The 16692-nt window shown below is 40.0% G+C and overlaps 1 protein-coding gene across 2 annotated transcripts in view; it reads left to right on the forward strand.

The window, feature by feature from the left end:
- LOC144532239 (transmembrane protein 150A) overlaps window positions 1–16692 on the forward strand; it is a 30183-nt gene that overhangs the window by 414 nt on the left and 13077 nt on the right. Inside the window, exons 2-6 of one of the 2 annotated variants that reach the window (XM_078272893.1) lie at window positions 190–443; window positions 3915–3962; window positions 4693–4779; window positions 5792–5859; window positions 15012–15139. In XM_078272893.1, coding sequence (XP_078129019.1) covers window positions 379–443; window positions 3915–3962; window positions 4693–4779; window positions 5792–5859; window positions 15012–15139 — 396 coding nt within the window. In that variant the 5' untranslated portion in view covers window positions 190–378. Of the gene's footprint in view, window positions 1–189; window positions 444–2200; window positions 2325–3914; window positions 3963–4692; window positions 4780–5791; window positions 5860–15011; window positions 15140–16692 lie in introns of those variants that run through there. The other variant, XM_078272894.1, reaches the window with a different exon arrangement.

Raw genomic sequence — 16692 nt, forward strand, 5'->3', positions numbered from 1 at the left:
TGAGTAAATGTACGTGTGATATATAACTTAGTATAAAGGCAAGCCATCACCCTCATTAAACCAACCAGTAAAACAAAGTTAAAGTTTCTAAAACAGATTACTTTAACTGGCAAGGCTTGATGATGATTGCTTTCTGATTAGTAGGTGAATGATCCTGACCTAACTCACTTCCCTCCTCTCATTCACCAGGTAAAAGGACACATCTGTCCTTGCCAGTGTCCCATGTAGCCTACTATCCTCCATCTTCAAGAAAATTAATCTGTCGGTGACAATGCAGATGTCAGTCACACTCAGTTAAATGTTAGTACTACTTGAGCAGATATTGCTCGGCTGGCCGAAGAGGAAAAAGAAGAAAGGGGCTGCTCAAGGTGCTGGAAGATGTCTCTCTGGATGGTACTGCCTGTTAGCCTCCCAGTTCTGACCATCACTGGGATATGGGTTGTGTAAGTATTACATTTCTTTGACTTTCTTGTTATATATCATAGTGCACATAACAACAAAAAAGGAATATCATTATAATTAAAATATTTTGCAAATGATCTTTCACATAGAATACACATAGCTATACCCAGGCCATATTCGAACAAATTACAAATCTGTTAATGTTGAAGAAACACATTTTGATACCTCAGCCTCTGTTGCCTCCAGGAGAGTAACACTGCATATTTACTCTGAATTCCTGGGAACCATGGCGATTACATGTGGATTAACTTTCTCCAGAAAGGATCTGGGATTATCACCCCTCTTTTAATAGAGAGACTTGAGCAGATGTACTGGAGAAAAAAGAATGATTACCTCCTGGTTATGTTTGGGCTGACAGCTCTCCTCTCTGCTCTGTTATTACTTTGGGAGGAGGAATGCTAACCCCAAGGGAAGAGAGACAGGTGGCCCAATTCCAGATTCTTTGATGAGTTGCGTTGACAGTATGCAGTCTAATCAGATGCCAAAGCTGAGACCTTGCACACCAATCAGTGTTTGTGAACATGGCTGCTTCACAGTCCAGTCAGGAGTGTGTGTATTCAGGTGTACAGGGCTTTGCAGAAAAGACACGGTTGAGCTGTTAGTGTTGCTTCAGACCTATACTGAGGTCCTACACTGAAAATTAGTGCTAGTGTTGCACATTTCTTTCTTATTTTGGCATTTGTTTCTGAGGTAGAAAATTGATTTGAGTTAAGATGCTAAATGCTACTGACTGTCAGTCGCTTTAAACCCATTTCCTTCCCGTTAACTTGACAAGGACGCCTTGTTTCTAAGAGCAGTCAAAGATCTTTTTCCAGACTAGTGGAATGTCAAAGGATGTGACATGTTGCGTAACGCCCTCTTTCACTCTGGGTGAATGGGTGGGAGTAAGGTAAATATTGGAAGGCGGTAATATAGAGCGTAAGCAGAACTTTCACTCAGCATCTGGTGGCCATGCCCAGTGTACGAAAGGTCTGTGTGGAGGCAGAGGAAGGCTTGTGCCCACCCAAGAGTCTTGGCTTTGATTCTTTTGCTGACGTTTTGTGAGTTAAGCATTGTGTTTGAAACTTCAGTGTGGCTCCACTATACCCATAAGCAGTACTTCTTGTCGTTTAGATTTTAGATTGCTTTTGAGGTTTTCAGTTTTAAAATACTGTAAGTTTTAGGCGCTACAGCAACCAGAAGAAACAGGACTAGCCTATACTTCCAAAATTAATTCATAGTTTGTGCATCACACCCTCTCCTGTGGTTTCTGATATATTCTTTTTGTACCGCTTTTGAGAATTATTACTGTCCATACCAGATCCTTCTGTTAAAGTCCTTGTTGTAGCCTAAATTAAAAAAAACATGGTCTTTTTCACTTATATATTGCTCACAGGCAAGCAATTACAGTTTACAGTTTACAACCACTGCTGAGCTTTAATAGTGGTCTAACTATGTAAACAAACCTATTATTACTTGGTCTACTCTGAGCACAGAATGCACTAGTTCAGTTCACATACCGCTAAATAAACCCACTTTATTTAGAAATGTCCCAGAGCTGCATTGCTGCTATTCTAGTTTTGGAAGCTGACCAAATATATATAAAAAAAATGCCCTTAAAAGTTATGGAAAATGTAACAACTTCAACTGGCTACAGTTTTTTCCCCTATATATTTTCTAATGAAGTCGCTTGATGATCATCTACAGTTGTTGTAAGCTGCTTTTGTTTTTGTCAAGATGGTCGCATTGTATTGGAGCTCTGGCAGCTTTCTACCTGACGGCCATATTCCACTCACACCAGTGGGTTTCCTCACTACATTATGCAAGAGCGGTGCTCTTCACAGACAACATGTCTGCCATCTGGCTTGTATGACTTTCACATGGTGAGTCAAATAGCCTAATGCCAACCAATAACCAGCCAACCAAATGTTGCCACCCTCTGCAGCAGTCCGTCAATACCAGACATACATGTAAGCGTTATAAAACGAGAAGAACCAGTTGCAAAAAGAATGACCTTTTAATTGATTCTGTCCTCTGCGTGCTTACACTTGAGACTGAGACTTGTGAAGATAAGCAAGATGAGCCACAGATAGATAATCCAAAATGTTGATTATCTAACAACAATTAGTGTTCTTGGATTGGCTTAAAATCTCTCAGAATTAAGTGGTGAGATTGGCTGGCGTAGTAATGATTGTTGTTCAATTTTATCTTTTGTATGTAGGATTTTGTGGTAGATCCCTCTTAGTGTACAAGACAATGTAAACAGATGAAATTGTATGATATAACAAAATAGAAGTTTAAACATAAGCTTTCATTGATGGGAAGCATTTATACATTTAATGGATAGAAAAAAAGTGTTTTAGTTGATCTGAGTGGGTCAGTGTGTGTTGTCTGACTCAGACTTTTGACCCTGGCTTAGTTTAACAAGGGGTGAATGTGTGTGAAACAGTAAACACATATTTATAATGTTTATTGGATTATAATATGGTTACTTCTTTATTGATTACTGAATTAATACAGGACTATTAGAACCATATGCTGTAGTATATATTGGCAGTGACTTCTTGCACTGATTTTTACAGTATGTACCCACAAAGATAACATAACTGTAACTATATAACTGTGTTATACTGTATGTTTATCACACTGATGTATATGTTCGTTTGAAGCACAAAACCTTTAACTCCAATTAGGATGTTCAACTTTAAATTATGACACTTTTATTGTATTGTTGAAATTATTTACACCAGATCTTTGTCACACATAAAATATGTTTTGCTTCCAAACAATATGGTGCATATGTGTGTCTGTGCTTGTTATTGTCGTCTGGGTAGCAGGTGTGTGTGTGTGTCTTTGTGATATGTCTCCGTCCTTCAAAGACGTTTGTGGAATCAGCCCTGAAAACATTCGTAATTGGTACTTAACCTCCTAATAAACTATGACTGCTTTCACAAATTAGGACAAATAGTCTCTGTGGCTCACTCAGACTGTCTGTCTCTCTATCTTTTTCTGGCAGTTAAAAATATTATTTTGATCTCCAGCTTTAGTTTTATTTTGGGGTCAATAATATTTAGGACATTGCATTGGCTGTTAGAGTTGTTTCCATATTGCAGATACCTCCGAACCTGCCAAAAATATTGGTATCAGCGATTATGTGAGTCTATGCTCCGATCCGACGTAATTTAGCCCCGAAAAAAAATCTTCTTTAACTGAGTTTATTTATGTTCTTTTCCGTTATGACTGACTGTCAAACAATGCTTGGGCATATATATATTTATTTATTTATTTATTTAACGCACCGGTATTGGATCGGTAAAAAATGGAACATCTCTATTGGCTATGGTTCTAAACATCTCTTATTCTGAATTATTACTCATTAAATCACTTTGGATGACACTGTAATCATAAATAAGCTCACAATATACCAACATTGTTGCCTTTTGTTTTGTTTAATCATACTTTCTCTCTTTTAGGTACGCCATGGCCCTATACAATCAACATGTCTGCCCTGTGGATAACTGGTATGTTATCCTGTATTTGGCTTCATCGTACCGCTGTTGATCCCTACACACTCACAAAATCATTTCTTGCAATCTGGTGATTTGTCAGTGTCTTTCTTTCCAAATGTTTTTCTTTAAGGAAAGCAATTTGCTTCGTTGTTATATTAGGTAGTGGGATTATTTCCTAGTTGGTGACTTCACAAATGTTTGAAAGAGACACCAAAATCCACTCGCACAAACCAAAAGAATAAACTGCAGTACATTAACATGGATTTTAACTGTGATTTAATGTTGTTTTTCTCAATGCATGCACTGTTAGTGAGTAACTGACTATTCCTCTGAACCCCGGGTTTGTTTCAGACAAGCTGAGGTTAATTTCTACCAGCAGAGATACTATTTGATGACACAGTGGTTCGACTCAGCAACCCCAAAAAACAAAAGAAAGCCTGGTTGTGACCCCACAGCACGGCACTCTAACAATTACTGTTACTGTACTTTGATGTAAAGACTGAAAATGTTCATCATATCACAAATGAAATATTTATTCCAGATATTCTAAGAATATATCCGATAATATTAATCAGGAATAGGTCTGCGGTTTGTTTTGGTTTTGAATCAAATTTTGCTAGTTGGGGATTTCCCAGCAAGATTGTAGTCGTACTGATACTTTTAAAACTTTCATATGTGTGTCGTTTAACATTAACTGTGCTTTTTTTGGGTGTGCACGGTGCATGCATGTTTGATTTTCCAGGTTGTACAACCAGTCATGTGAAGAAGATCTGTATTTGCAGAGTGGGCCAACCTTGTGCTGCACGCTAGACAATGTACCTCTCATCAGGTTAGTGAGACTCTCACCCTGAACCCAACCTTCCCTCTCTCTGTCCCTTTTCTGTGTCTTTGTTTCAAGTGTTGTCTGGCGATTTAAAACAGGAACACTGTCCCATTGTTTTACATGACCCCTGTCGGCACATTGTTGATAAAAAAGCGAGTGAGCTTGAAGGCTACGGTTCTCCTGAGTGTGTGTGTGTGTGTGCGCATTCTGAAAATAACTCGGGGCTGAAATATCCTGCCTGCCACCGTGGCAGTTCACAGGCAAAGCATGGGTCTGCAGTTTACCATGTAAACACACAGGCGTCGGCTTACATTTGAGAGGAAATCAAGACACTCCCGCTCTTTTGTTTGGCTTTTTGTCCCACTGAGCTTTCAACATCAAAGGCCAGTTGTACAGTGTTAATACTTTAATTTGTTTTTATCTAAACGCAATGAGCATGATTATGTAACCAGAAATATTTAGTAGCCCTCAGACTATATGTGTAACTAAAGATTACCAGAGAAACTGAGAATCTGAAACTGTTGCAATGGTGATCTTTACTAATGCAGTGCTGCTGCTGCTGTTGTTGCTTAATCTACAGTTTAATGGTGAAGTTGGAAGCGATGCACATTTTTCAGCTATATAATATGCTGTTGTAGTCAGTGAGTAGTTGAAATTAAAGTCAAAGGTGTGTGTGTGTGTGTGTGTGTGTGTGGTCAGCTGAGAAGGCTTTGGATTTGTAGGCATCTGGAGCTTGGGCATAGACAGCGTGTGACTGTCTCCTGCCTTTCCCTCCTACAAACATTTCCCATTGCTCGAGAGGAGGCAGTAGGTGAAAAGTCAAAGGCTTGATGGGATGAGGAAGTGTGGAACCCCCCCCCCCTTATTGCATGAGTAGAAATGCATCTCTAACAACATGCTATATTTAATTTATACAACGTGGGAGGGCTGTTAGCGGTGCTGTTGCTGTGTGCGTAGGTTGATTCACAGTATTTGTCTGATTTATGTCAGTAGTATTTATGTGTACTCTTTCTTGCAGTAAATGTGGGACTCTTCCTCCTGAGAGCTGCTTTTTCAGCCTAATCTGCAGCACAGGCTCATTCATGGGTAAGGCATCATGTGCACACACAAACAACACACACACACACACACACACACACACACACACACACACACACACACACTCTGTCGCAATCATTGATATCATCTTTGATTATGGCTATAAGTCACCCTATCACTGATAGTTTTTTATGTAAGTTAAGAAGTCACAACATTAGCTCTTCAACTAAGCATTATTTTAATTATTCATTAATCTGCTGATTATTTTCTCAATTGATCGTTTTGACTATAAAATGTAAGAACATAGTAAAAATGCCCTTCACAATTCCCCAGAGACCAAGGCGAATCAAATCTCCAGTTTTGTTTTGACTAACAAGCCAATACCCAAAGATATTCAGGTTACTATCATATAAAACAGAATTTTTGTTTTGTCTAAATTACTAAAAGATGCCAGGACTCTCAGAGTGACTGCTAGTCTCTCTTGTAAACTTACTGGGTTAAGATGAGTTCTTTTATGGAGAATGAAAGGCTTGATCCGACGAAGTAAGTCATCGAATCAAATTGAAGCATTGACGTTAATGCTGCTGCCAGTTCTGCCGTTGTTTACCTTTTTCTTCTTCTTCTAGTCTGTAGAAATAGCAAAGTCGGTAGCCTTTCCTCATTAGCGCCACCTCTGTTCAGGAGAAGACTGCAACTAGTGTTGCGACCACCACGCGCGAGTATAAACAGTTACGGCGCTCCCGTGACGTCACACTGGCGCTCGACAGCTCGGCTGCGGCGAGTATACCCCACGTTTAAGAGCCAGTGAAAACCTTGCATGTGCTCATTTTGAGTGAAAGGGGAGGTAGAAAGGACAACAAAATTCATACAGAAATATACACAAATGTACAAGAAAAAAAATACATGATGAGTGTGTGTGTGTTTTATAGGCACAAGGAAAACATGCATGATATAAAAGGAAAGGGAATGAGCTCCCATGTGTCTGTATCTTTTTTGTGAGTCTACACGTGCTGTTCCCTGCGTTAACTGGTGGGTCTGACTACCCTGATCTAGTTAATGTTTCCCAGGTGTGTGTGTGTGTGTAACAGGGGAGAGGTCTCTTTGCCTTGTTTGATACATCTGAGAGGGAGGCAGAGAAAGATCCATGATGCTGCTGTGTTGTTGACATCCGAATAACAGCTCTGGCCTTTGCCTGTGACAAGAATAGAGGAGACTTTGTGTGTATGGAGTGAGACTACACATAGGATACTGTGCTTGAGAGATCCTGGTAAGGACCAGACTGTTGCAGCTCAGTGTGAAAGTCTGCTCAGGCAGCAGTCAAAGTCTATCATTTGAGCAGCACTGTTAGCTAACCACGACCCCCTAAACCACAGTAGGTCAGTCTGTCGAACATTGTGTACATATACTTATTTTTGCAAGAGAAAGAGAAGTAGGCTTAGGCTAAGCACTGCACTGTGATTGTAATGTTAAGTATACAAAAATGCAGATGAATCAATTCAGAAAAAATTACAGTATGTGGCAACCAAACAATGTAGCTGCCAAACAATGTGGCATCCCAGGGTTTAAAGCCAACAAAAGCAACACAATATTGCAGATTCCCTGTCTCCACCGTTGACTCAATTGCTCAACCATGATGACAGTTAATTTCTGATTCAATATAGGTGTAATTCTGTTGCAACTTTCCAATTAACTGTGTTAACTCTGTTTGCAGACAGAGCTATCCTGAAAGATCAATGTGTCAGGACTCTTGACAAACTGTTATGGTGACTGTACATTGCGACATATCCCGCAAAACTGACGTTAAGCACACTTGTTCCCCAGCCATCAGTTTTATGACAGTCAGTTTCTGACAGGCATGTAACATCGCGGCTACCTGTTTTAACCACATTTCTTAGGTTTAACTGCCTGCATTGTACATTATTACATAAATAGCAGTCGAAGTTTTGGCAGCAGGTAAACAAAATAACTACACTATATTTAGATTTGAGTCAAGCTGCATTTACACCTCGATACAGTGGTGCTCATAAGTTTATGAACCCATGCTAAAGTTGACTAAAAAGAGGAATAAAAAAAATCTTGGATCTTTTGGAAATTGATCTTAATGCCTTAATTAAAAAAATGAGGAAAAATCCAACCTTTAAAGATGCAGTAGGTAAGACTTATAAAACTAACTTAATGTCATATTTGCTGAAACTGACCCTATGTTCGAGTAGAACTACATTAGGCAGGTAATTTAAAAAAGAATCCAGCTCCTCTAGCACCACCTACAGCCTGTAGTGCGATTTGCAAAAATCCACAGCTCCCTGTTCAGCTCCGCCAGGGGGGGTGTCTAACTGCGTGTCAATCACTGCTCATGCACTAGCATTCATTCTCCCTTGTGGGGGGAGGGGCTTAGGAGACCGTTTGGGCTTTAGCAGAAAGGGGGGGGATTGACTGAGAAGTTGTCGATGTTCAAATTCTTTGGCTAAGTCCTGGATCTTCACAATCCTACCTCATTCTTGGTTAATGATCTTATCAGCACCCATAACTTGGATTTCACTCTACTAACTGAGACCTGGCTGGACAAAAATGGTTCACTCATTGAGGCAGCACCTCCGAATTTTAAATTCGTTCACATTACTAGACCTGATAAGAAAGGCGGTGGAATAGCTGGTGTTTTCTCTGAAAATTATAGTTGCAAGGAAATCACACTGGGGGATTATGCATCTTTTGAACACCTTGCTATATCGATCAATTGTGGTTTTCCGCTCTTAAACCAAAATCCACATACGGTTTTCAAGATCACTTTGTTGAGCTACTGTCCAAGGTCTCTACTGACTATGATCGCATAATTATCTTAGGTGATTTTAATATTCATGTAGACAATGCAAGTGACGCCGATGCTCAAAACTTTATCTCCCTATTAAAGGCATTTGACTTAATTCAGCATGTGTCCGGACCCACCCACAATAAGGGGCATACTCTAGACTTAGTCATATCCCATCCATCCATCCATCCATCTTCATCCGCTTATCCGGGGTCGGGTCGCGGGGGTAGCAGCTCCAGCAGGGGACCCCAAACTTCCCTTTCCCGGGCCACATTAACCAGCTCCGACTGGGGGATCCCGAGGCGTTCCCAGGCCAGGTTAGAGATATAATCCCTCCACCTAGTCCTGGGTCTCCCCCGAGGCCTCCTCCCAGCTGGACGTGCCTGGAACACCTCCCTAGGGAGGCGCCCAGGGGGCATCCTTACCAGATACCCGAACCACCTCAACTGGCTCCTTTCGACGCAAAGGAGCAGCGGCTCTACTCCGAGCTCCTCACGGATAACTGAGCTTCTCACCCTATCTCTAAGGGAGACGCCAGCTACCCTCCTGAGGAAACCCATTTCGGCCGCTTGTACCCTGGATCTTGTTCTTTCGGTCATGACCCAGCCTTCACGACCATAGGTGAGGGTAGGAACAAAAACTGACCGGTAGATTGAGAGCTTTGCCTTCTGGCTCAGCTCTCTTTTCGTCACAACGGTGCGATAAATTGAATGTAATACCGCACCTGCTGTGCCGATTCTCCGACCAATCTCCCGCTCCATTGTCCCCTCACTCCCTCACTTAGTCATATCAAAAGGACTAAATATTAGTGTGCCCTGTGTGGTGGATGTTGCTATTTCAGATCATTGTTGCATTTTCTTTGATGTGTCTGCTTTTTCTGTACAGCAGAAAGTTACCCAAACAGTTAAAAAACGGATCATTACCAATGTTACCTTTACCTTACCTTTACTATTGCACTGTAAATAACTCACCATTATCTATGGCACTATTAATTGAGGTTCCTGTAAAAAAAAACTTTAACTCTAAAACACTATGTATCATTGATAACATTGCACCTGTAATAACCAAAATCATAGAAAAAAAAAAAAGCCCCATGGAGAAATGGAGCGGTTGTTAGGCAGAGTAAGAGAGAGTGTCGCCAGGCAGAACGCAAATGGAGAAAAACCAAACTCCATGTTCACTATGGCATATATAACAATAAACTTAATCACTATAATAAAGAGATGAAACAGGCCAGACAGTCTTTCTTCTCTAAAATCGTTACTAAAAATATCAACAACAGTAAAGTGCTTTTTTCCACTTTTGATCGAATTATTAATCCACCATCTACAACTCCATCAGAGATGCTGTCTACTGATAAATGTGAAGAATTTGCTACTTTTTTCACCAACAAAATTATAGTTATCAGACAGAATAATATTAGTGCATCAAGGTCTATAATTCATCTTACCCACCATTTCTCCAGGAATATGATTGATGACTCATTTTCTCCCCATTGACCTCAAAAAATTAAATGACATTGTTGGACAGCTCAGGTCTTCTACCTGCTGCTTGGACCCTCTCCCCACGCCATTTTTTTGACTTTTTAACTGTAGCACATGAGGTATTAGATATTGTAAACTCATCTCTTAAATCAGGCATATTTCCTGCAGTACTTAAAACAGCTGTCATCAAACCACTCCTGAAGAAGAGCAATCTTGACACAACAGTCATCTGTAACTATAGGCCCATCTCCAACTTGCCATTTCTTAGCAAGATAATAGAAAAAACAGTTTCCTTTCAGCTCACCAACTATCTAACGTTAAACAACCTTCTGGATAATTATCAATCAGGCTTTCGGCCTTATAACAGCACAGAAACCGCACTTATTAAAGTTGTGAGTGATCTGCATATAAACACTGATTCTAATAAATTATCTGTCCTTGTGCTTCTGGACCTCAGTGCCGCCTTTGACACCGTTGACCATCAGATTTTATTACACAGATTAGAAACATGGGTTGGCCTGTCTGGTCCAGTCTTAAACTGGTTTAGAACTTACCTGTTGGATAGGCAATTTTTTTTGTGTCGGACAAAAGGGCCATTATGTGTGGAGTTCCCCAAGGTTCAATTCTTGGACCATTATTGTTTAATCTCTACATGCTCCCACTTGCACATGTTATAAAGAAACACAACATAAATTACCATAACTATGCAGATGATTCACAGCTATACATATCCTTAACTCCTGATGACATGCATCCCATACACTCCCTAATAAATTGTATCTGTGATATCAACATGTGGATGTCAGAGAACTTCTTACAACTAAACAAGGATAAAACTGAAATTCTTATCTTTGGTGCTAAGGCTCAGAGACAGAAAATTGTGGCCTACCTCGGTTCTCTGTCTCTAGAGAGCAAAAGCGAAGCTAGAAATCTGGGTGTTATATTAGACAGTGATTTAAATTTTAAGCGTCATGTCAATCAAGTCACAAAATCAGCCTTCTAATATTTTAAAAATATTTCTGAATTAAGGGGCTTTCTGTCAAAGGAAGAAATTGATACACGCATTTATAACAAGTAGATTAGATTACTGTAACGGTCTTTTCACCAGCAGTCCGAAATCAACTGTGCAGCGATTACAATTAATTCAAAATGCGGCTGCACGCGTTCTGACTGGAACAAAGAAGTTTGAACATATTACACCCGTCCTTAGACTTTTACACTGGCTCCCAGTAAGGGCTAGAATTGATTTTAAGATTCTGCTCCTAGTATATAAAGCTCTCAGTGGCCTTGCACCTCAGTATATTAGAGACATGCTCATTATATATGAACCAGCAAGAACCCTCAGATCCACAGGCAGTGGTCTTTTAACCATCCCTCGCTGTAACTCCAGAGCAGGGGAGGCTGCTTTTTGTGTCTATGCCCCAAAGATATGGAACACCCTGCCAGTGTAACTGAGAGAGACCTCCACACTGAACACTTTTAAAAAAAGGATAAAAACCTTTCTTTTTTACTAAAGTTTATGAATAACTGAGTTTGTCGCTGTTAAATGTTGATCTATTAAGTGTGTGGGTGTTTGTGTGCGCGTGCGTGTGTGCGTATATATTTTACTCTGTATAACTCTGTATGAAGTTTTATTTATGTCCCTTTTGCATGAAGCACATTGTGTTATATTAACTTATATGAAAAATTAAAATAGCCCCACATCATCACATACCCTTAACCATACCAATGCCAATCTTTAGGTATGGTAAAGGGTATGTGATGATGTGGGGCTATTTTAATTCCAAAGGCCAAGGGAACTTTATCAGGATGCATAGTATCCTGGATCCATGAAATAACTGGCCAAATAAAAATCAGCCTGCCTGGAATTTAACATAGGGGTGTACTTACTTATGCCCCCTGTATTTTAAGGAAGAACATTTTATTTATTTACGACATATTATTCATTCACAAAGAAAATTGGTGTCCTTAAAGGTTGAATTTTTCCTATTTTTTTTTTTAAATTAAGGCATTAAGATCAATTTCCAAAAGATGATTTTTTTTATTCCTCTTTTTAGTCAACTTTAGCATGGGTTCATAAACTTATGAGCACCACGGTAAATCTGTGACCACTTCTGCAGGTGGTTTGAGTGCTTCAATCTTCAATCTTCAGTCTTGGTTGCATTTGCAGTTTAGTACAATTAGTTCATTAGTCTTGAGCATAGCACATGTTTATACCTATTGTAAGTTATCATGGCTCTACAAAAGTAGGTTAAGGTTGATGTGGCATGTAGCTTTACAAGAGGCTATTGTAAATAATCAGTGCTTAGCTTCTTAGCCTGTTTATGTCTTACTTTGTGCCTGCTACAGTTGTCTCAAGGGTTCACTTCTATCTGGGATAACACGGACTCAATGAACTATGTATTATATCATAATTATACTTCTCGTTTTTATCCCAGTTCCTATCTCTCTGCCAGTGTACACACAATGTTTCAAAGACAATGCATGTATTCTTTCTCAGCATGCCTCCTGTGGGAGAGAATGCAGTCGGGTGTTTAGCTGAAACATATCTCCTTGTGGGGACAGCAGGGTTTATTTAACTGTGAGGTGTGGTGTGGCTGATGTGACTTTAGCACAAAAATGCCTACTACGGAGCCATAACGTGAGATACAAGGTAATGGAGCCTTTTATACATTGCCATGTTTCTTTAGAAATAAACAATGGACAAACAAAGTCTTTAAACGCTTCAGATGTAAAGTTATTAGCTGTCAAAGTGACGTCAAAATGAATGGCAGTCAGTGGGATGCTAACGGGGGGGTGAGTGCTTGTTGGCATCAAAATGGCGCCATAGGATCTACGCGTTGTGAGGAGAAGCTTACCCCCTTGATTCGGAACAAGCCGCCATGACAGTCTGTCTTTGAATTTCCGGAGAAACAAGACCCATGTGACGGGTTCGTCCAATCAGCTGCCGGTTTTCATTTTTGGGGCGACGATACAGATTAGTTCCACCTGCTGACCATCTGAGCCCAGGTGGAGGTCAGCTATGTTGCTTACTTATCAGATATGCAACCTTTATTCTGTAAGAACCTGTCGCCCCTTAAGCATGACATGCATCCTCAAAGAAATATGCCAGAAAACAGCACTCAAAAATGTGCCTTTTAGAGTGCACAAAATAAAAGCTAAATATGAAGGATTTCCTTTAAGAGAGTAATGGGGGAAAATGTTTTTCCATGTCTTTAACCTTCAGATCTAGCTTACATCATTTTAGCCTAACCGCTAAATGCAAGTTCAAACATGCTCATTTGTAATGATGAAAAAGTAATTTTGTTAAAATAGGGGAAACAACAGCCAGCCAGTTTGCAGCAGATAGACCGAGATTTATTGAAATGAACAGCAGTTGACTTTCTTGTCCCTTCAGCAATACAGTGTGTGCTCCATTTTTAAAAAAGGAGTAGGAAAAAAACAAAGACAAGATTGTTTTTCCGATCCTGGAGACACTGCTGTGTGTTTTTCCATGATTGTAATGGAAATCACTTTGCCAAGATGATTTAAGTGCAGAGGGAACAGAGAGAAACAAAAATAACCACTCACAAGTTCTGGCTTGAGGATCTTTACAAAATATTGATATACATTTTTATAACATCATATAATTATCTCTATTGCATTGGCTTCAGATAGATGTCTTCCTGTATTACATCTGTTGCATTGCTTATCTGTATATAACAATGTTTATCTGTATGGTCCCTGTTAAATAAATAAATATGTATTTAATGATAAATCACACTGCATGTTAAATGTAGGGTCGTCATTTTTATTAATCTTAATTATCTCTGATCTCAATTAATCCTATATTCCAAAAATCCATGTTAAAATATAATTTTACTGTAAAATTAAAAAAAGACTGAAATGCTTTTCACATTTTAGTAAGACTTGAAAACCTAATATAGTTGAGTTTACTTTATTCTAATAATATAAAGTCTATTTAGTGCACTTGTTTGGCAGTTAGAAGACATGAACTTAAACATGTCGTACCAACAGGAGATTACTCAAAACATCTCAACATTTTACGTTTAACTATGTGACAGTAGTGTCCACATTGAGACGTTGGCTTAGAGCCAGACAGGCCACAGCATATCCAAACTCTGACTAGTGGAGACAAAGCTTGACATTGTTAAGTCCTGCACTGACATTTTTCTTTCCTCTCTGTGACCACGGTCTCCATTTTTATTCCCTTTTGGCAGCACAGATGTCTTAAAGCCTGCCTCTTGCACATATGGTGACAGATTTAAGACAACAGTTTAGTCTCTGAGACAATGTATGGGCTTCAGGTCAAGACATGAGGGGCTCCTTGTCCCCTCTAATTCTCTCAGCCTCCTCTTTTCAACTCCCCCCCATGCCCCGCTTCCACCAAGCCTAGTCAACCCTCGTCAAGCACCAGCCCGTGAGGAGCTGACAAAGAGAAACCAGGCGGGGGGTTAGCTCCTCAGGGCACCAACAGTACACCCAGTTACATCCCATTAGCACGTCAGCCGTCATCTGTCCCATATACTGTACTTGGTTTCCCTCGCCTTATAATCTTATGCAAGACTTAGACCAACCGCCACCCATTTAGCGCTACCACTTTCCCGCTATTTCCTGCCTCTCATATTCCCACTTGTTGGGCAGAGAAATTCTTTGTGTGATTTTTAACCAGCTTCCAAGGAAGTCTTGTGTTTTTTGGCTGTGTGAGGTGTGTGAGTGTTTCAATTAAATTGAAGCCAGCCAGCAATGAAATAACACACAATACCAACAGTGTGCAGGGTACTTTTCCAGAGTAAGTGTAATGCTACCTATTCTTCAGCGATTTGAATGTGTTAATAATCTGCTGGACAGTCATCAGAACCACCAATAACTAATTCATCTTCTCTCTTTATGTCTCTCTCATTCTGTAGTTATGGTGATTGTGTTGCTCCGCTATGCCCACATCATTGAGAAGCACCAAAATTGTGTTCTCAACACGGCGAGTCTCTCCACAGGCTGGATCTGTGCTGCTGGACTCATCATGGTGGGCAACTTCCAGGTACGAGGATCCAGTTTACTTTCATCAAAAAGATAAAATGCAACAAAGTAATAGCAGAAAATGAATACAACTTGACAAGGGAAATAAAAAATAAGTGAAAGTATCTCAAGTGTGTGCATGCATATCTATGAAAGAGTTAAAAATGAATCTGCAACTATTTTGATAATTGATTCATCGGGAATTTTTCAGGCACTAATGGCAAGAAATTCTCTGGCTTCAGTTTCTTCGATGTGAGGATTTGTTGCTTTTTGTGATCTTACATCATATTAAGTTGAATGTGTTTTTTTAAAGTTGAAAACATGTGACATACATGGTACGCACATTGGCCTTTTTGACCTCCAAAATGCTCCTTCAGTTTTTGATACTATTTGTAAAATATATGCAGTGGTAAAAGCTTCTATTTTGAATGGAAACGCGTTTCATTATAAAGTAGAATACTGTCTTATTGTCATTGTTCATTCTCTGCATGTTTTCAACATGTATGACAATGTATTGCCACCATGTAAGAATCCAACAGCTTTAAAGCTTTTCGTACCTTTGGAAATATTTGATACTTTGATATGTTGAAGACTTGGCCCTATGTCCTCTCCTCCCGAATAGCCTTGCTTTATGTGCTTATGATTCAAAATTCAATGGTTTGGTTATTTAGGAGAAGTGACTACTAGGGAGATTTTCACTTTCATATATATTTGTCCTGCAACATCATATGTATGATTTACCATGTTGTCCGTTATTGAAACATGAGTGGCGAGAGGATGGGACTGTGCTGATTCTGTATGTCAGGTGTGGTAGAGATGCAAACTTTCTAGTTTTCTGCGGATGACTAGACATCTTAGTCAAACAATTTATGTCTGAAAGTTCACTGTGTGATGAGGAAGAAAAATCGTCAGAGGTATGCATTGGCAGTTTGTCTGAGAAGGTTTTTTCACCTTCTTCCCGATTCTCCTTCGGGGCCTCTGCTCTGCAGGACTAGGAGGAATTTTACGGGAAGAGCCAGGGGGAAGTGAGTCATCAAGTCTGGCCATGCATGGAGAGGAACTGGGCAGACAGGGTGTGTGTGCAGAGGCCCTATCTATAAACATGGCCACTTGTTCACAGATATCGCATCTCTTATAATCTGGAACATTCCAGTGGGATGGAAATAGAGTTGGTGAATAAACTGTTTAAACCACATGACAGAATAGAAATTCTGCTGGCAAAATGCTGCACAGACCTAAAACATAAGGACACAGCATCCCCAGGCAAACACTACAAACAAGTTGGAATTGGGGAAGAAAACAGCAGCCAAGATCTGATGAACCCGACATCATCGAGAGAAAGCACCAGTAACACAACACATAGCAACATACTGTGTTGTGGCAACTGCTTCAGTTTGTAGCTGTGTGTTACGTAAGACTTTGGCAGCACCGTTGTGGTGTGGCCACTGGGGCTTTTTCCTGTCTGCTGGTTTGGGCAGAGAAGCACATAAATAAATGATGGAAAAGCACATCACTGCCACACCATGAGAGTGGCATGGCTAGGTTGAAAGCTGTCTTCAGGAGGAGCATGCTCCT

This window comes from Sander vitreus, chromosome 17, assembly GCF_031162955.1.
Source record: "Sander vitreus isolate 19-12246 chromosome 17, sanVit1, whole genome shotgun sequence".
In the NCBI taxonomy this organism is placed as follows: domain Eukaryota; kingdom Metazoa; phylum Chordata; class Actinopteri; order Perciformes; family Percidae; genus Sander; species Sander vitreus.